At 54.8% G+C, this 20,416-nt stretch overlaps 2 protein-coding genes across 5 annotated transcripts in view; one reads left to right on the top strand and one right to left on the bottom strand.

Annotated features, from left to right (window-relative positions):
* The first annotated feature begins 6,650 nt into the window (after nt 1–6,650).
* Uqcc2 (ubiquinol-cytochrome c reductase complex assembly factor 2) lies at nt 6,651–18,630 on the top strand. The gene is made up of 4 exons (XM_004846764.4): nt 6,651–6,857; nt 15,043–15,117; nt 15,890–15,959; nt 18,453–18,630. Exons 1-4 carry the CDS (start codon nt 6,720–6,722, stop codon nt 18,578–18,580), a joined length of 411 nt encoding a protein of 136 aa, XP_004846821.1. The 5' UTR covers nt 6,651–6,719; the 3' UTR covers nt 18,581–18,630.
* A 794-nt stretch (nt 18,631–19,424) lies between these two features.
* Itpr3 (inositol 1,4,5-trisphosphate receptor type 3) overlaps nt 19,425–20,416 on the bottom strand; it is a 52,913-nt gene continuing 51,921 nt past the window's right edge. For all 4 annotated transcript variants that reach the window (XR_002395734.2, XR_002395733.2, XM_013072832.3 and 1 more), the window contains one exon: nt 19,425–20,084. Coding sequence is in view for 2 of the 4 variants with exons in the window: in XM_013072832.3 (XP_012928286.2) it covers nt 20,016–20,084 (69 nt within the window). In the remaining 2 variants the exon portion in view is untranslated. The remainder of the gene's footprint in view (nt 20,085–20,416) is intronic.

Genomic DNA, 20,416 nt, shown 5'->3' with positions numbered 1-20,416 from the left:
CCATCTGAACCATCAGAGGTCCAGCCGAGTCCCCATCTCCCCCAGAGATGTCCCCATCAAAAATGCTGTAGTAAGAAAGGGACCGTACTGGCTGCTGGTTTCAGTTTTGGTGTTTGAGACAGGGTCTTGCTAGAGTCCAGACTGGCCTTGAACTCACTATGTGGCTCAGGGTGGCACTGAACTTGTGATCCTCCTGCCTCGGCCTCCTGAGCACTGGGATTACAGACGTGCACCACCAGCCCGGCCTTAGTTGCTTGGTTAGGCTCTTCTTACTGGACTGCTGGACGTGGCAGGGTTGCTATGGCCTGGAACTTGTGCCTGGCCCTGTAGATCCACGCACTAAGCAGAATGAGCCCACACACTAGATCCAACCCCGGGGAGAAGAACAAAGAGGTACAGGGAAGGGAGCTGTGGGGTGTGCGCCTCTCACTCCTGTCCAGGTTCACTCGAAACAGCAACAGGTGTGAGGGGGTCTCCAAATAACACGGTGACTGGAAGCCATCCATTCTGGCCTCTCTGCTCATCATGCCGGGGAAGATGCCACTCTCGGGGAGCTTTGGTTCCAGTTGAGGAGGCGACAATAACACATGTGAGCTGGCAGCAAACCACACCGGATAGTGAAGGCGGGGAGCAGCGTGTGTGGTGTGGGGAATCGGCCCTGGAGACCCCTTCAAGGCACAGAGGGCGCTGGAGGCAAGGGGACTTCCCCCAGGCCCGAAGGTGACAGGCGTGGGGAAGGGCCAGGGAATCCACAAAGGAAGCAGCAGGGGGGAGGGTCACGCGTCTGTGGGCTGCACCACACAGGGGTCCGTGCGAGGGGCAGGAATAAAAAGAGGGGAAATGGAAACAGCCCAGAGGGTAGAGACGTTAGCAAATCTGGCCCAGGACCTCATTCATTTGTGATTCCATGAATTTGCTCCTCCCTTTCCTCCTCCCTTCCTTCCTTCCACCAAAGAATCGCCAGATACCTGGAACACAGGGCACTGTGTTAGGGTCTCATGGGGAGCAAGGAAGTGTGAGCACCGTGACGTTATCAGCAAGAACCTCCTGGTCCACCAGGGGCTTCAGCAGGGGCCGGGCCACCTGCCGGGATATGCGGAGTGCTCCCCCGGGGGAGCAGGGGCCACGAGAGCCGCTGCCTCACGTCATCAGCCCAGAGGTGGTGGCTGAGCTCCACCCGGAACGGAGAGAAGGGGAAAGGTGGCAGGAGTTCCGAGTTGACTGACAAGCAGGGGCGCACGCGAGCGGGCTGCCCGTGATGGATGCCGATGCCCAGGGAGCTAGAGAACACGAACAAGAGAACTGGAAAGGGCTCCTGACCCGTCTGCCTGCTGCCCCTCTCGCCTGGGTCACTGTGTCCCTCGCAGCCGGCTCCCTTCCTGTCCCAAAGTTCAGGAGCCCTGCTTTCCCCAGCTGGAGACTCACAGGTATCAGTCAGCGCAGGCGGGCAGCTGTGACAAACACCTCCCTCTCCCCAGCGGCTCCCATTGCCATCCAGGCTCCACAGCCTTCCGGGACCCAGGCCCCTGTCCCGAGATGGCACAGAGAGGGGGACGTCAGCCCGCAGGGAAGCGACCGGGCGTCCACAGCCCTGGGCCAGAATCAGTCACGCGGCCCTGGACAGAAGCCAGGGGCTCCCATGGGGCCTCAGGACGGGCCTGGGAAGAGAAAATGGGTTTGGTGACACCTAGCAAGTCTGTAGGGTAACCTCTTTCTCCATAGGCCTCTCGGCAGTAGGACACTGACTAAAGCAGAGAGAGACATAAAGAGCCGCAGGGGAGAGAGAGGACGGCGGGACCCAGCAGCGCCCTCCTCTGGCCGGTCCTCTGCATCCTCCCTCGGTGCCGGTGCCGTGGGAGCTGGAGGCAGGTGACTCGGGAGCGCGGGTCATGCGCACCTCCCCTAAGCGGCCTGGCCTGACCTCCCACTGCCACCGCCACCCCTGGCAGGGCAGCCCGGAGACAGTCACCCCGCCCCTGCCCCTTGGGGTTTCCTGCGCTATTAACGCAGAGCCTGAAGAGCAGAGTGCGGTCCAGCCTTTCCAGAGCGCAGTGTCATCAGCCACCCAGCCTCCGGCAGTGCCCGCCGCCCCATCACTATTACCAGCTGTGCCAGCTCCCAGACCCCGCAGGAAGGGCAGGGAGCAGCCTGGGAAAACAAACAGCAAGGCGAGCCTGCTCACCAGCAGCTCTTCAGAATGATCTGAACCTCGGACTCTTGATTTAAATCTGCACGCTCTGCAGCGGAAAACACAACCCAGGAGGCGAGGGAGAGCTGAAAAGAAAGCTGGTGATGAGGCCCGGATGTAGCTCAGTGGTTCCACCGCCTGCTTCACAAGCGCAAGGTCCCTAGTTCGATCCCCGGTACCAAAAAAAACAAAACAAGAAAGCCGGTGCCAAGAAGCCCCCTGGGGCAGGGAGGGGGACAGCGGGTCCCGGGGCAGCTGACGGTGTCACCGTGCAGCCAAGCATCTTGGGATGGACTGACTGTCCCACGGGGTCCCACGGAGGCCCACCCTGCCTGCTTCCAACACTTAGAAAACCTCCAGACCAAGGCCGCTGTCTGTGCCACTGGGACACTTCAGGGGCCCGAAAAGACTGTTCTGACACGAGTCAGCCCTGGCCCTGGGCTTCCAGTAATGCATCTAGGGGTCAGAGCCAGTGGCTTCCTCCAGTTGAATAAGTGGAAAGAGGAAAAATCAGCCAAACCCACAATGAAGCTAAGTATTTAATTCCCTTTTAATGTTTACATTATTAACACTGGCATTGCAAAATGATATTTTTACGTTCAAGCGATTTTATTGTGCAATTCGGTGTCTCGATTACTGGGATCATTATAACTTAAAACCCCAGGCAGGGGTCCCTCCTTCCCCTCTCCTCCGCCTGCTGATGCCTGGATTCCGTACAGAGCAGGCCGGGCTCCACAAAGCCCCAATACCCATTCCAGGCTTCGAGGGAGGGTCAGCCCTTCTCTGGCTCCTGGTGACTGACAGGCCTACGAGCTCGAGCTGTGGCTCAAACCACCCACAGCACAAGAAAGGCAAAGAGGCTAGGGACAGCCAGGCCCCAAGGACTGCAGCTCTGCAGCCACCCGGCCTGGGGTCCAGTCCTGGCTCTGCCACCTCCTAGCTAGTGACACTGGCAACTCCTGCTTCTCTGTGCCTTGGTTTCCACTTCTAAAAATGGGGGTGATGGTGGTGCTCTGGCCATTAGGAGGACTAAAGAGCCAGTCTGGGTAAGGCGTTTAGAATAGTGACTGGCAGGTAGCAAATACTCGGGGGTTTTTCTTTTTTCTTTTGTGGTTTTTTTTTTTTGGTACCAGGGATCAGGTCCTTGCTCTTGCGAGGCAGGCACCAGAACCACTGAGCTAAATCTCCAGCCCTCTTTTTTCTTTTGAGACAGGGTCTTGATAAGTTTCTCAGGCTGGGCTTGAACTTGCCGTCCTCCTGCCTCAGCCTCCCAGAGAGCTGGGGTTACAGGCACGGACTCAGTTTTAATTTGTCACATGATTACCATTTTAAAATGAGGAAACTGGAGTCAGAGCAAGTAAAGGACCTACCCACAGCAGACTGTCCTGAAGGGTCCTGCCCTCCGCCCTGCAGCCTGTCTTGCCCCCTGCATGTGGCTGCCCCTTGAGGGCTCAGGTCTCTGTCTCCCACAAGCCCCTCAGGGGTGCTCCCAACACGTGGACCCAGCACCCTGTCTGACCTCTCCCTGGGACTCATCACACCTGAAATCCCCTCCTTCCTTTAGCAAAAGCGCCGATGTCCACAGCCCTGCTATCGCTGGCAGTGTCTGCGTGTATCCTTCTCCTCCGCTTCTACAGAAAACCCTGGGGTGAGGCCCTCACCTGTCCCACCCACCCCGTGACAGTGAGTCCTGGGCAGTTTCCAGCACTCACACCACACTTGGTTCAGTGATCTGGTGCTCTCTTAAAATTCTTAAATTAGTTTTTTAAAAGGGACCTTACATTTTCATTTTGGAACAAGTCCCAAAAAATTATTTAGATTGTCCAAATTAACGAATGAGCAAATGAATTAGCGAGCCCACATTGCCAATCAGGTCTCCCGATGGGGGAAGAGGGGGGAACGGGGCCTGAACCCCAGATGAGACCACATATCCGGAGGACGTGGGGAGGGGAGGCCACCAGAGGGGCATCTGTCTGACCTCCCGTGGCCTCTTCTGGTCTTCCTTGGCTTCTCCCTGTACTTGGGCCTCAAGCAAAGTAAAGGCCACTTGCTGCCACCTCATGTTACTCTTGCTGCTGCCTAAGACAGAGGGAGCTTGGCCAGCTCTCTCCTCTCCTCTGCTGTCCCCTAGGCCTGCCACTTGCTCTACTGAGCTTTCTCCCCTACTGCCCTGTCTTAATTACTTTCTTGTTGCTGGGATAAAATACCTGACACCCACAAGTTAAAGGAGTAGAGGTTTATTTTAGCTCGCAGTTTGAAGAGGTTTCAGTCCATAGTCAGCTGGCTCCAAGGCATGGCAGCATGGCAGAGGAGAAACAGTCTGTGGCAGGGTATGCATGAAGCAGTGGCAGCAGCAGAAGCAGCAGCAGCAGCAGCAGCAGCAGCAAGCCTTCCTTTCCCTTTTATTCCATCCAGGCTACAAGCCTATTGGATGATGCCACTGATACTCAGAGTGGGTCTTCTCATTATCCATACCCAGAACCATGCTAAACTAATCAGTGGACTAATTTAGTTATCACATCCTTAATCCATATTCACATACCCTGGACCCAGCCAGCTCTGAAAAGCTCCACCTGTGAGCACATGAGGCTTTGGGGGACATCTAGATATAAGCCATATAGCATGCCCTGAACAGCTAGAAATACTATTTCTTTCTTCAAAATTCCATTAGCATGGTCTAATAGTCACATGCCACTTAACAATGGAGATAGGTTCTGAGAAGTGTGTCATCAGGCGATTCATCACACCAGGGTCACAGAGCGTCCTTACACAGACTAAGCCAGCTACACTGTCCCCAGGCAACGTGATCTTACAGAACACCCTGTATGTGCAGAGCTGAAACATCACTGTGTGGACCACGACTTCAGTTAAAAGCCCTGTCCCCTCCAGCTTTGCTTTGGCTATGTGTACCTCCTGAAGGCAGGAGTCTCCTGGATTCATCTTTACAGGGAGATGGGGCAGGAAGGAAGAAGTTTGGGGAAGTGAAGGGCTACCAGCTTGGTCTTAACTTGTTGCAGGATGGTTAGGCAGTGCAGGGCTGAGGCTTTAAGCAAAATCTTGGTGGTGGGTGGGGGAATCTTTTGAAAACAAAAAGTAGACCATGTTGGTGATGTGGCTAGAGGTGTATAAGAGAAGAGCTGGTAAAAGAAGTCTTAATGGAAGGTAATATTTGAAAATCATGTATCTGATAAGGGATTAATGTACAGAATAAATGGAGAACTCCTAAAACTTAAAAACAATAACAAAAAAATCCAACCCAAAAATGGACAAAGGAAGCAAGGTGTACTGGTGCATGCATGTAATCCCAGTACTGTGGAGACTGAAGCAGGAGGATCTGAGCTGAGCAACTTAGCAACTCAGCAAGCCTGTCTCAAAATTTTAAAAAGGGTTGGGGGGTGCAGCTCAGTGTGAAAGCCCTGGGTTCAATTCCCAGCACCACACATGAACCAGGACAAAGTACTTGACTAGACATTTCTCCAAAGAAGCCACTTAGCTCAGGAAATCATGCGCAACACCAGTCACCGTTGGAGAAATGCAAATCAAAGCTGCCATGAGACACAACCTCACACCCACTGGGATGGCTACGACCAAAAACTCAAAAAATTTAAAATGCAAAACGGGGGTGACATATGCCACAGCATTGATAAACCTTGAGAGCCTTCTGCTAAATGAAATAACCCAGTCACAAAAAAGACAAGTAGTATGATTCCATATCCACGAGGGGCGAACGTCCTAAAGACACAGCACAGAATGGTGGCTTCCAAGGGCTGGGAAATAGGGCGTTATGAGGGGTACAGAGATTCACTTTTATAGAATGAAAAGGTACGGAGGTAGTTGAGCGTTGCACAACATCGCGAACATATTTAATGCCCCTGAACTGTACACTTAAAATGGTTAAGATGGTGAGTTTTCTATGCATTTCACCACAATAAAAAAAAATTTAAGTTTTTCCGGGGCTTAGGAACCCAGCTGACACCTCTCAGTTAGAAAAACTGCATTTCAGGGAAAAGCGTCTGGTTTGGGGAGCGGGGCGCAGAGATGGGCACAACTGGAGCTGCAGAGGGACGACAGCCAGGAGCTCTGCAGGCGCCCGGTGGCAGAGTTCCCGGCGGCCTGACAGGTACAGGAGGGGGCTGGAAACCGTGCGTGCGTATGCTGCGTGACCAAGTGCAAACACATCTTCATCCCATAACAACCCGTATTTACATGCAAATATATTCGTTTATGCAAAACAGCAGAGGTCTCGGAGGAGGGTTTTCTAGTCTGGAGATTGTGCAGTCATTGAAAAAGAAATGCAAAGCTGTCCCTAGGGCACTCCGCGTAGGCCCGGTCCCTGGGAGCTGGGCGAGTTCCAGGAAAAATTGGACTGAAGCAGCTCGGCTGGCAGAAAACGGGGCCGCAGCGCCCTCCCCCGGGCGAGCAGCGCAGCACCCGCGAAGCTGCGCATGCCCACCCGGGGCAGGCTGCGAGCCTCAGTGCGCAAGCGCCACACACCGATTCCTCCCCCAGGGTGGGGCACCTGGGACCCGAAATGGCGGCCGGCCGGTACCGCCGTTTTCTTAAACTCTGTGAGGAGTGGCCAGTGGACGAGACCAAACGGGGCCGGGACTTGGGCACTTACCTGCGACAGCGGGTAGCACAGGCCTTTCGGGAGGGAGAGAACACCCAGGTGACCGGCGGGGAGGTGGCTGGGGAGAGGGGAGGAAAGGTCGAGGCAGGGACGGGGCCGAGGGGCGGGCTAGCGGCGGGGCTGCGCATGCGCGGCCTTGGCTTTCGGGCTGCACGGGCCGCACGTGTGCTCGGACCCCTTCTTGGGAGCTCCCCTTGCCACCCAGTGCTCTGACCTGGCAGCCCCGTGGAATCACCACAGGAGCTATTCGGGAATACAGTACCCTTACCTGATCACAATGTGTGGGCGTGGGGCCTGGGCGTCCGTGTTTTTAAAAGCTCTCACGTGATTCAGGGTGCTCGCGGAGTTGAAACCCACAGCACTGATCACAGGCATTTCCGTGAGGTCGTGCTTACCCCTCGTCTGGGTCTATCTTGACTGAGGGGATCCCCAGGGACCTCTCTGTGGCTCCCACTAATTCTTTGCGCCCTTCCTGGCCCCCTTGATGCCGAAGCTCTGGGATTCATTCATTCGTAGAGCACATATTGAACACGTGCCAACTATGCTCGATGCTAGGGAGATAGCAGTGAATTAAAAGGTGAGGTCCTGCCCGCGTGGATTTACGTTCTAGTTCAGGACACAGTAAACAGACATACAAGTACTGTGCTGGCTATAAAGTAGGGTAGCATAATAAAAAGTGACTGTTATGGTAGGCATTTCTGCCGAGGAGAGCGATGAGCCAAGCAGTGTGCCCTCGGGGGTGACATGCATTCCGTGAAAAGGAACAGAAAGAGCGGAACAGAGGGAAACCCAGACTGACTGGAGAGTAGCAAGTGAGGTAGAATTTGCTCAGATTTGAGTTCAAGGAAGGCAGGAGCCAGGCTTGGGAGTGTTTCAAAAGCTCTAATCAGGACTTAGCTCTTACAAGGCCATTGAGAAGTCACTGAGGACATTTAGTCAGGGGACTGATGTGGCCTCGTTTCCTTTTTGTAAAAGTCACTCAGGTTCTCTGTGGTAAGTAGATTATAAAAAGTGAGAACAGCAACGAGGGGAGACCCTCAGCAAGAGGTGCTGGTGGTTTGGATGAGGGTGGGCCACAGGAAATGGAGGTATGGGTTCAGATTGTATGGTGCAAGTCACGACCACAGTACTTGCTCCTGTATTGGACATGGGGAAAGGGGGAAGAGGAACTGAAGACAACACCTAGATTGTTTCTGGCCTGAGTAACTGAGGGCCACTTACTGTGCTGGGAAAGGCTAGATGTGGAACAGGTGGGCATGGGAGAAACATTGTGAGTTTGATGTTATACACGTTAAGCTTGAGACACCAAGAGGACTGTTTCCAGTGGAGGTGTCAAGTTGGCAGTGGGGTGTTTGAGCCTGGGCTTAGGCAAGAGGTCAGAGTACGAAGTGAGACACAGAGCACACACGTGGTCTGAAGACCTTCCAAGCAGGAGCGTGGGTCTTTTGCAGCTTACCCCGGCACAGCCAAAGCAGCCCCCCTGGTGGAGCAAGAGTACACCGATTAGAGGGTGTCGTGGATGGACTCTCTGGCCCAGGACTTGTGGAAGGAGGCAGAGGTCACTACCCTGGGGTCCTTACACCGTTCACAGTGGTCTTCACTGGCCTGAAGTGTGAAGGTTTTGAAGGCGAGCATCTCTTCTGGTCTCAGTTCTGCAAACCTCAGAGACTTTCTAGGGCTGTGATTGTGTGTATTTTTAGCGTGAGCCTTTTGAGAATAGAAATGATGCCATTTTTGACTCCTCCCACCTCACCCCAGCCCAGTGTCTAGTGTAGTCCTTGGCACCTACAAAACCACCCAGTATGTGTCTGAGTGAGCAGATAAAGAAATGATCGGCTGTGGCTCCTGAGACAGATCGTCTGAGCACAGTTGCAGATGGAGCAGAGCTAGATGGAGCAAAGTAGTGGAGAGTCAAGGCCCTCTGTGGTCTAAGGGGTGCCAGTTGGTGGGGAGCTTCCTGTAGTCGAGGTGCTGCAGGAGCCACAGAGAAGGGACAAGCTGATCCTCACTTTCCACTTGAGCAGTCAGAGGCTAAGTCCCGGGGAGGCAGGAGTGTGACAGTCGCCTACTTGACTGTTAGTGTGAGAGCAGCCTGCAGGGAGGGCAGAGCTTTCTCTTTGGGAGTTGTCACCCTTTGTCATCACCTGGGGAGACAGCTCCCAATCAGTCGGAGGCCCACACAGGTTGAGTCATCGCTGCAGATGGGAGTGTGGCTGCGCCACCGCCCCAGGCAGCTGATGGATGCGTTCCCGTTCCTGGTGGGGCAAGCCCGCGCATCCTGATGGCAGCGGGCACATTACTTAGGACCACTGTCGTGATCCCTCGTCTGGTGTCACCTGCAGATGCACCTGAGCTGGTAGATCACTGTGACCATTGTTGGAGGGCGCAGCCCCTTCCTGGGATCCAGAGCAGCACTGTGAGTCCTCCCACTGACGGCCCGCCCGTCATTTAGAAAGACCTTGAGAGGGAGGTGGTTTCCTTCTGTGTAGCCTTCACGTCGCGGCAGCAGTGGGGCTGAGCCCCATGGGCGGATGGGTCAGCATCCTGCTCGGTGGTGCCACAGCCACGAAGGCAGGAGGGGAGGGGAAGCTGCTGGTGGTGAAGCAGCTTTTCAGGGAGAGGCGGGCAGGGCTCTTCTGGCCTCCTGGCTCCCTGAGTCCTGACAGGCCTGGGGGCACCCAGCATGCTCGTGTACGTGATCTCAGGCCTCAGTGAGTGCGTCCGAGTGAGGCAGCCGTTGCTATTCCCATTTTAGACACAGGGAAACAAAGGAAACACGTCGTATGCAGGGCTGCCTGGCAGGAAGAGGCGAGTAGGAAGCAGTGCCAGCCACCCAGCCCTGGCCTGATGTGGTCTCCTCAGCCACTGCTGCTTGTTAGAACAGTCTGTTCCCTGAGCATCAGGCCTCTCCCTCGCCCTCCTTCCCTGCTCAAACCTTTTTGGACCTCGAGTTGCTTGGACAAAAAATTCAACACCTCCCTGTGTTGGCCCACCTGCTTTTCTTTCCCCCAACTCCTGCCTCCCAGAGCGGGTGGAAAGAAAGATAGCCCTCAGTGGGGCACCAGTGCGGAAAAGCCAGGCTCACTAGAAGGCAGATTAATAATTCAGGCTTCAAAAGAGCACAGAAACCACTGCCTCCACTTATTCCACCTCAAATTGCCCTTTGGGGAGTCTCATGGTCCACCCCAAACCCACCGGGAGGGGAAGCGACGGCAGGAAGCGGAACACTCGAAACACCTCTCACCCCCCGGGGCCATTGTGCCAGATTGTGAGTCCGTGTTTACAGGTCTTGCCCCCTCTGAATGTGGTTTCCTTGAACGAACACATGTTCCCTGCGGCACTGAGCACTTAGAAAGGAATCACATCATGGGGGAAGGTGGCAGAACAACTGCAATTGTTGACTTAGCGTCAAGGAAGGAGCAGGTCCTCCTAAGGAGTTCATTAGGCACGAGGGCAGCTCTCTCTGCTCCTGACAGCACTCCAGCCCCACTGCTCGAGCTCGGCCCCCTTGGGAGGGCCTAGAAATGCCGCTGCCAAGCCCAGCAGCAAGCTGTCAGTTGTGTTGTGTCCAGGTTAAGTCTTTGGGTGCCTTTGAGAGAAGCCACACTTTTTTAGGTTTCTAGCCATGTAAACAGTGCTGCACTTTCTCAGAGCAGAGTTCCAAGGGCATACAGTCAGCCAGGGACTGGTCCTTGGTGCCTCAGTGTGGCAGGGAGCCCAGCATGTGCTGGCCGGCGAGGAGAAGCCATATGGGGTGTCCTCACCCTATGCAGGCCCCTGAAGTCCAGGTTTTGAGGACTGGCCTGAGAACCAGTTACACTGTTGGGAGTTGTAATCTGGGGCCCGCTGCCAAACAGGAGTTGCCAGGGGAATCAACTCCAGGAGGAGTGCAGACGTCTCTGTCGTCTTTCCCAGCTCTGAGTGGAGCGGCAGTGCGATGAGGCCATGTTCATACAAGGGGCTAGGCTGATCTGCACGCAGTCAAAGATGCAGGTGCCCGTCCTAAAGGTACTTCTGGTGGTCACTCCTCTACTCAAAGATGTGGAGACTGTCTGCTAGATAAGTGTCGGCAACTTTGGGAGCCTTCAGTACCCTGTGGTCCTTGACATCCAAGATCCAGCTGCGTCTCCAACTTGGACTTGGTGCCCCTCATGAGTCCAGCGGAGGCCCAGCAAGGGTGTCCTCATTGCCTCCCAGACTGGCTGTAGCCCGGGTGACCTGGGCAGGGAGAGCTGAGTTACATCCCCAGGGTCTCATTCAGTTACCAGGCTGGCTTCGGATGCATCCCCTGCCTCAGGGGAATCAGCCGAGCACACAGGTGCTCCGGAACCCCGGGAACTCCAGTGCCCCAGACACGCCTCACTTGTCAGACTTCGCTGCACTCCAGCTCTTACGGCCCTGCCTCCCCGGAGCACCGTCTGTGCAGTCGCACCCCATCCCTGGGCCACGCGTGCTGAGGCCCAGTGTCAGGGAGGACAGCTCCATATGGCCTGGTCCATGGTTGGTTTTCAACGTGTGTGCCTTGTTTCTTCAGCTTGATTGCCAGCTTCTCTGGGGTTAGGGGCGGTCCTTGTGTCCCCAGTCCCCTCCAAAGAGCGCGCTCTCCATGGTAGGTGCTCAGGAAGCAGATCCCAGTTGAATTGAAAGGCACACGCTCCACAACAGAATGAACTCATTTCAGAAGTTCATTACTGAGTCATAGAAACCTTTTTTCATAGATCCTCCTGGACCAAATCCAGCTCTACCTTAATTAGCAAAGCAATTCGAGACAACCTTTCCCAAAAGTGCTTATGCCTCCCTTTGTGTGACTAGAATAGGGGCGGCTCTACCAATTGCTGTCACCACCCAAAATTCAATTTTGAAAATCGAAATCAGTGCCTGCGGCAGTGATGTAGATTTGTATGCATAAAAGTTTAATATGGTAAAGAGAAATTTACTGACGACTGAGCAGGGGAAATGCAAAAGGAGCAAAAATAGAGCTATAAAGGACACTCTGTCAGTTGAACATCTATTTTATTCACATTTAGGGAGCAGTGCTGAATTTTTCATAATGTCCCTGCTGCTGCCTTTTTCAAACCCAGCACTGCTATTAGTCCTAAAATGTCTGTAATCTCATTAGGTGTGAATGCAAAACCAGGTAATTTAAAGCTTGTACACAAAACTGTTCCTAAAAACACATAGTACATTTCCTCAAATAATTATATATTTCAAAATCCATCGATGTTTGTGGTAGAGTCTGTGAATAAAGTGTAACATGTAGGTCTGTAGTGAGCCTGCTGGAATTAGACAGTATCTCCACTGATAGCCTTGTAAGTAGTAAACAGTTTTGGTTTGGTTGTCAATTGCTGTGCTGGAGTTAGGTGTGGCTAAGAACCTAGAATTGCCAGTGACTCTGCCTTTGCTTCAGCGATGAGAACTTTCTAGAAATTGGCAAAGCTCAGCCATCCTCCCGCCACCTCCTCTGAGCTCCTTCCACAGCCTCAGGGAGACACCTTCTGACCCAAGTGGTGTACTGAGAGCAGAGCAGGCCGCTTCCTAGGGCTCAGGGATGTGAGGTTCCTTCCCCGATCGCAGACCGCACTGCGGGCATTCTGTCCACCATGTCCTTAACACCAGGGCCCTTTAAGAGGTTGAGGGGGCCCAGGGGTCACTTCACTTTCTCCTTGGGCCTTATTCATTTTGGTCTCAGGAACAGTGTTCTGCGAGGGTGACCCCGATCCCACCTCTGTGCCCAGCCTGTCCTTGCTGCCCACCCCCATGATTTGATAGGAGGTGGCCGAGCAGCCCTCTGGCACCTTCTCACCTGGAGCGAAGTTGGAGGGGGCCAGGAAGAGCACTGTAGCTGGCTGGATTTGTGTAGGCGCAGATGTGGGAACACAGGTTTGATCCGAGCAGCGGTGGGAGCCAGGGAGACCTCAGGAAGGCGGCAGGCAGCAGGGGAGCCTTTTCTAAGTGCTCGGTCAGGAGGTGCCAGGACAGTGGTGAGGGGGATGTCCAGAGGGGCAGCTGTGGGGAGACGGCACAGCGACAGCTGCCTGCTCGGGCCAGCCTTTGAGTCCCACTGGCCTGGCCACGGAGCACCAGGCGACGTTGCGGTCAGGTCAGGGTCCTCTCCATCCTCGCTCCCACCTCGGCACCAGCCACCCTGGCGTGCTCACGGGGCCTGGGCTTGTGCTGCTGCCGGTGCCTTCCCAGAGCACCCCCTTTCTCCGTGGTGCCTGTGCGTCTGTCCTCGGCCCTTCTTCCTTGGCCTTCCTGGCCTCCACACCCCTCATGCCACTGCCGCCGGGGTTGTCCTGCGCTGTCCTATCTGTCCCTGTTGAGTTTATGAGGTCAGAGCCTGTGTTTCTGCTGCTGTGGTGCTGACACTGTGTTCTGGCCTGGCATCCAGAGCAGCCTGTGCATCACTTCATTGCCTTCCTGCCTCCCTTGGAAGTAGGGCCTGTTACCATCCTTCCTTTTACAAAGAAAGGTTAAGTTGGCCAGTGTGCCTCAAACGTGGCAGTGCATGGAAGAGAAGGGTTGAGGAACTGTCCCAGATTAAAGGGGCCTGGGGTGTGAGACAGTGAGGTCCCCTGGGCTCCCCTGTCCTGCCGGGGCTGCACGAGACAATGGGCATGACGGATGCGGGCAGTGGGCTGGACATTATCTGGCTGTGTCCAAGTTCAGCGTCGCATGGGAGACTTCATTTCCGGAAATACACTCTGAAGTGAGGGGTGCAGGGTCTTCTGTTCCTACTGCAGTGGACCCAAGGAAAACAGATTCAGAAGGTGGTAAAAATGGTGGCAGGTGATTTCTCAGCCCAGGTGAGGCTGGAAGGAACGGAGCGACTCACCCGACCCCCGCAGCTGGGGAGTGATGGTGCCAGGCTTCCCCCGGGCAGCTGGATGCCACTGTCCCTGCAGCCATGGACACACTGGCCCTGCCTCAGCACACGGACATGATCTGAGCATCGTACCCATCAGCCTCCGTCCCAGGGTCCCCTCCCTTTTGTGGCGTGGGCCTTGCACTCTGTCTCCTGTGGGGCTCCTGGGGTCGTGTCCCTGCCGTGGAAGTAATGTATTCACTGTGCTCCTCCAAGGCTGGCTGCCCACGCTGCCCACCAGCCCTCGTCGGAAGAGCTGCAGCTCCCTGCGCCTGTGCCCTCAGGTAGTGCCTTTGGCCCTCAGCGGTGTTCTGCACATTCTCTGGACAAGCAGCCAGGCCCAGGGTGGGTGTGAAGTGGGGCCCTGCTGGACCCACACACACGGGTGGAAGTGCTGCCCTCCTGCTTTGTTTATGTGCTCTGTTGCCTTCAAGAAAGGACGTAAGTTAGAAAAAATGCATTATTTGAATTCTGCGAAGAAACAAAGAGGAAGTTTTGTTCTTGGGGCTTTCAGAATTCTTGGTATAAAAATGTAAGGAACTATAGAGATAATAGTGAGGGGAGAGGCAGGAAGGTGCACCCACGTGGGTCACAGGCACTGGAGGACCTGTCATTCCCTCCTTTTCGTCCACAAGGCCTTCGTGGTTCCGGCTTCTTCCTGCCAGGCGCCCTCCTCAGTTCCAGGTCTCATCTGAACCCCACCCACTTCATGCTTCTTCCCTCCTGTAGAGTTTCAGCAGCCCCCCACGCACCACTGATATTTTTTTCTTTCTGCCTTTCATAAAAGAATTTTTACTTAATACTACTCCTAGAGCTTTGTTTTTCTCAGCCGGGCTCTTCTGCCTTGCTTTCGGCCCTCGGCCCTCCCTCTGACAGACCTCTGCTCTGCAGTGCGTGCGTTCCCTGCCCCTCAGGTCCCTCCCTCCACCAGGTGCTCCCCGCCACACACCTGCCTCTCCAGGTGTGTGCTCCAGCCTCAGGGTTTTTTGGGTTTTTTATTTGGGGTCCTTAGGATCAAGCCCAGGACAACAGTCTTCGGTTTTTCATCGTGGTATTCCCTACTGCAGCTGGCCTAGTGGTTCACAAGTCACGGGGCTCAACATGTGTTTGTTTGCTGGCTGATTGATCAGGTTTTCCTGCTGGCTGAGGAGCTGACAGGAGGAGCCTTCTCTCCAGAAAGGTGACTTGTGAAAGAAAGCAGATGCTAGAGGCCAGGCGTGTTCCCCACAGAGCGGGCTGCTGTGCTGGCCTCGGGCCTGCTTCCTGTGAACGCCTCACTACCTTCAGCTCTCACTCAAGGAGCCGACCCGGCGAGGGTCATGGCTGCCCTGCTCATGCTCTGGGCTCTTTGTCTTCCAGGTTGCAGAGCCCGAGGCCTGTGACCAGATGTACGAGAGCTTAGCACGACTGCATTCAAACTACTACAAACACAAGGTGAGTGGGCTGTGGGCCCTTATGTCCCAGCCTGTTGGGGCAGGGAGCCAGTAAAGGGAGTGGAAATCTGATTATACAGTGTTTTGCTACCTTCAGATGTACCCAGAAATTTCAGCCTTGCCAACAAAGGTGCCTGGTAGAGGCTTTTAGGTCACCTAAAAGCTATTTAAAATTATAAATAGGAGCCATGTACAGCATTTTATATGCCAGTGTGTGCTCCTGGGAGTCTGTGGCAACCATAGATCTTACACACATATTTTCCCCTCCACACTGGTGGAACCAGTGCTTTCTACTCTGTGATGGAGACGGGGCAGTCGGGAAAGTCCCATCAGACAAAGCTGAGCTCTTCCTCAACCCTGACAGGATTTCTGTCAAATTTCACTTAGTGTGGTTTTTCCAGACTTGAAAAATATGTTCAGTAACTCTACAAATAGACATTGCCAAATGGAAAAGCCTGTGTGCCAAAGGGATTTCTCCTAAATCCTCTCCACTCAGTGCAGTCCCCAAGCAGCAGCGTGGGCCTCTCCCAGGAGCTGATTAGACACGCAGAATCTCTCCCCCACCGGACCTTCGGGTCAGTCTGTGCTTTACAGAGGAAGCTTTCCTGCACTCCTGAGGTGGGAGCTGCCTGCTCCGCCTGATTCTTGTGAGGCCTGGTCTTGGCCTCAAGGTGGCGCTGCCCTCCTTGCCAGGCCTCTTGGCCTCTGAACACCCAGGCTCATACTGTGGAACTAATCTTCTCCCCTTCCTCCTCTCTCCTGCCCTGTGCCAGTACCCTCGCCCCAGAGACACCAGCTTCAGTGGCCTGTCCTTGGAGGAGTACAAGCTGATCCTTTCCACAGGTACGGAAAGCACAGCTGTGCTGTCTGCTGCTTTCGCAAAGAAGTCGTTGAGTTTGAGAAGCCAAAGGGAATTGTCTAATGAGACGGTTTTGCATGCTGCAGAGCCTTGTGGAGTAGCCCAGAGGAAATCCTGAAGCTACAGGTCTCGGGCTTGTGAGCCGTAGAATGTAGAGAAGGTCAGAGGCATTCTTTTAAAAAGAAAATCCATCTTTACTGTTTTTCAATTCAAGGCTGGGCAGCAAGGGACAAGGGAATACATATTTGCCAAATGGAAGTCATTGAAATCAGGATGGAAGGAAAATAATTTTTTTTTATGGTCCTAAGGGGGCTTTACAAACAATGAGGGTTTTAATTAAAACAAAAAGCCATTCAGTAAACATGCATGGGGATATCCGCCTGTGAGTTATCTGACCCAGGGGATGTGGTCTGTGGGTTAGATATGGCCTAACTAGGTATGTTTTAGAGTCATGGGTAGACCCCTGTTAACAAGAAAGAAACCCCCTGCCCTGGCCAGCCCCTCCTTACTTTTCATGTCCATTGTCAGTGATGGGGCGGGGGCAGGAGAGGGGAAGCCAGGGTTGAAGTAGGCAGGTGCTGGAAATTGCTATTTTTATTGCCGAGGATAGCATGTACAAAAATAGGCTAACCTTTAATGAGAGGGCATGGCCCTGAAACGTGTGCCATCTGGTACTGTAGAAATTTCTCTTTCCTCCTCTCTGGCAGCTAAGTTTTGGAGATTTGACCTTCTAGAACACTCTTAGCCTTCTGAGCAGATTAAAGCCTGGTGCTGTCACCTGCTGTTGTGTGTTGACTCTCAGGAATTCTGCGGTGAAGATGCTGTGCCCCCCCCAGTACGTTTATGGGCATTTCTTTTCCCTGACGTACAGATCAACTCCCACGTCCCTGGGTCCGTGTGATTACCTGCACTGATGGATGCAGTGTCCTTGTGAGGGCCTCAGGGAGTTCGAGCCAAGTCTGAGCTTGAACTTGGAGTGGAAGTGAGTTGCAGGGACTGACGTCTGCCCCAGGAAGCCTCCGTGAGCCGAGCAGGACGCCACAGCCCATGCACAGCTCATTCTGCCTGGGAGTTCAGCTCAGGAAACTCACTGATGATTTGCTTTCACAACAAGCCCCGTATTTTGACTGCAGCTGTGTGGCATAAGCTTAACAAGTGTTTCCTCTGCAAGGGCAAGGAAAGACCTGCCACACCGTGTCGTGAGAAGCCGGAAAGGTGGCCATGGTCTCAGCAGCATGTCCAGCCTGGGGTCGGGGTCCTGAGAGGCACTGGAGGAGGCCTTGTGGGTGTAGGTGGACAGGATCCCCTCACGGTGTCATGTTTTGTCCCCAATATGGGAACTGGGCTTCCAGAAAAGTCCCAGGGCTAGAGGCTGCGCTCGTGGTTGAGGTGTAGTGCACATCCAGTTTAATCAGGAGACACTGACCGAAGTGGCAGCAGATAATGGAAGGTACCTCTTTTGGTTCAAAAAACTATTCTTGTCTATACATTTTGACAGATGAAGATGCAGGCTCTGAAAGCTAAACAGCAGGAGCATATCTAGCTATCAGGGAACCTTAGCCTTGGAGATATTTTAGACCAGGGCTTCTCTGCTGGGCGAGAGACACCCTCTACCCCCAGACATGTGGCGACATCTGGAGTTTAGTTTTCACATCTGCTAGGGAAGGCGTGCCACTGGCCTCTGCTGCAGGCAGCCTTGATAGATACTGCCTGGCCCGCAGTCAGCAGTGCGAAGGCCAGGGAACCTGCTTTGTGGGCGATCAGTGCGGTAGCTGTTGCCGGGCCCGGCCCACAGGCTCTCAGGGCCCTGCTGCCGCCATGGTGGTGAAGGCGGCTACCTTTCCAGCGAGGGCCAGGCAACCCCACTGTTCCCTTAAACCTCACAACCTTGGGGTGTTTTCGTCCTCACTTTTCAGATGAGGAAGCCCGGCTTCCAGGGCTGAGTGATTTGCTTAGGGTTCCTGCGGAAATGATGGTCGGGACCCAGGCCTAAGTCCACCCCTGCCTGCTGCCCGCTCACTGCTCAGCAGGCAGTGAACCTGCACTGCCCAGGTTCAAATCCCCTTTCTAGCTCTTCCACCTGAGCAGGTCACTCACCCTCCCTCAACTCAGTTTCCACATCGGCAAATTGGAGACTAAGGTCTGCGGGGAAAGGGCCAAGTATTGTGCTCAAGTCGTGGATTCCAAAGCTGACACCTCAGTGCCGCTTCTGCACCTTGCGAAGTGCTTCAGAGGGACAAGGAGCAGGCCCTGCTGCGACGCTGAGGGTTAGGAGGGCGGCTGACACTGAGGCACTGTGCTTGGTCACCTCAAACTCATTTCCGCTCCCCCTGCAGACCTGCCTTTCAGGGCTGGGTCCCTACTTCCTTTCCCAGGGATGCGCCATGTGGCACGTGAGGAGTGTCCGTGTGGAAAGCCCCGTGGGCCACCCACATCATCAGGTTTCAGACTTGTGTGTGTCTCTGTCTCCCATGCAGACACCCTGGAAGAGTTTAAGGACATGAATAAAGGGCTGTGGAAGAAACTGCGGGAGAAGTTTGTCCCCAAGAGTCCCGAGGAGAAGCACAAGGCCTGGGCTCGGGTCTTGACTCGCCCGCCGACCTAACTGGAGTCTTGTACGTTGCTCTTGTCAATAAAACCTCCTGACTTCCCCCAGCCTCACTGGTGTAGCCCTCAGCAAAAGGAAGGAGTTTCAGCCTGCACAAGGATGCCGAGTGAGCATGTGGCTCAGGCAGAGGAAACACAGACCCCAGCGAGGCCTGAGAAGGGTAAGGGTCACAGGGTGCTTCCTGCACGGCCCCAGGAGCCGCCTGGCCAGGGGTCTGCAGCCATCAAGGTTCTCAGGCTCCTGTTGTTGTTGCAGGAGCTACTGGCCAGAAGCCCAGAGCAGCAGTAAAAACTGAAGAGGGCATCGTGTCGCAAACAGAAAGCAGCAGGGAGGCCGACATACAAGGACCCTGCTTGGCCCCCGTCCCCACTGACCAGGGCAGAGCTCGGGCCTCTGCCCCATGTGCCCAGGTGGCTGAAGGACAGCAGGGCTCCAGGCAGGCCTTGGCCAAGTGGGGCCTCAGGTCGCAGCAGGTGCCGCGGAAGGTCACAGGACAGAGGCCCTGCTGTCCAGGGACACACAGCTGCATTACTGCACGGAGCAGCATGCTCTGACAGAGCCCTCCTTGGCACACAGTGCGAGGAGTCCCTAGACACCTTGCGGTGCTGTCACATACATGGGATAAAATAGAGGATTACAGTGGAAAGCGGTTACAGCAAACTACACATCTGTCCTTGGGGTCTGGGTAGCAGTTGCTGTGGGACACAGGTCACAGCGTCTCCCGAGTGCCGAGAGCCACCTGGCCAGCAGGGAAGAGCAGTTCTGTCCTCTGCCAGTTATGATGGTGCCCGTTCATCCCCACTGCCTGGGAAAGTAAAGAAAATATCCCTCCTTCATGGACTAGATTTCTAGTAATTTATTTAAGGCAATTAACATATTAGTTCTGGGGACAAAGGGCTGTAAAACATTACACCAAAAGAAAAACCAGGAGTCAAAAGCGGCCACTCGGGGCTCAGCCCATCCCCAGGAGCCGGGGAGAGGTCACAAGAGAGGGCAGGGCATCTGCACACAGTCCACAGCAGACCCAGGCAGGGAGCCGGGCACGCCCCTCAGAATAAGTTAAATAAGAAGGCCCTAAAATCTAGTCAGCATACTGCCACCTCCTCCAGCGGTGGGCAGCAACCAAAATGTAGTGCTTAGAGAGCGGCCTACTCCTAACCACCCACTCGGACTACGAAGCAGTGTCAGTTATTGCTCTGAAGGCTTTAGGTAAACTGAGTCCCAGGAATTTCCCTGTCTCTAAGGCTGTCAGTGCTAAGGCTCCCTCCTGGCTGGTGGCAGCCTTGGCTGGGGGTGAGGGGACTGGCACAGTGGGAGGTGGGCACCTCGTTGTGAGGGCCTGGCGGGCAGCCCAGCTGCCTGACCAGAGGGAGAGCCCTGTTCCCAGCCAGCCTCCAGTGACACGGCCCCTGCGGGCCTTCTCAGGCTCTCCTCAGCGGCTCATGCAGTTCTGGACGTCCACGAAGCCCAGGCGTTGCCTGCGTTTGCGCTGCTCTGTCATCTGGGGTCAAACAGGTACCCGGTCAGGATGCTGGCACCCCCGTCCCCTGGACCCCGCTGCCCTTCAGCACAGATGTCAGCCTCAAACACTGATTCTCAGTTAGCATGGCACAAACGACTGGGCACAGCTGGGAGAGACCCCACCTACAAGAGGGGCCACCCCCTCCCGCGCAGACATCAGATGTGGAGGCGGCTGCTCTGGGCCTGAGCCTCCCCTCGCCAGAGTGCCTGGGGACACTGCGGGGCAGCTGCAGGAGAAGGGGCCACCCCCCTCGGCCTGACTTGCAGGGGCTGCCCAGCCCAGCTCCCCAGGGAGGAGAGGGTGTTCCGGAC

The sequence above is a fragment of the Heterocephalus glaber genome, unplaced genomic scaffold (assembly GCF_053883595.1).
Source record: "Heterocephalus glaber isolate CG9 unplaced genomic scaffold, H.glaber_assembly_v1.0 deba00001141, whole genome shotgun sequence".
In the NCBI taxonomy this organism is placed as follows: Eukaryota; Metazoa; Chordata; class Mammalia; order Rodentia; family Bathyergidae; genus Heterocephalus; species Heterocephalus glaber.
The sequence above is the reverse complement of the archived record's forward strand: the minus strand, read 5'-3'. Positions and strand labels throughout refer to the sequence as shown.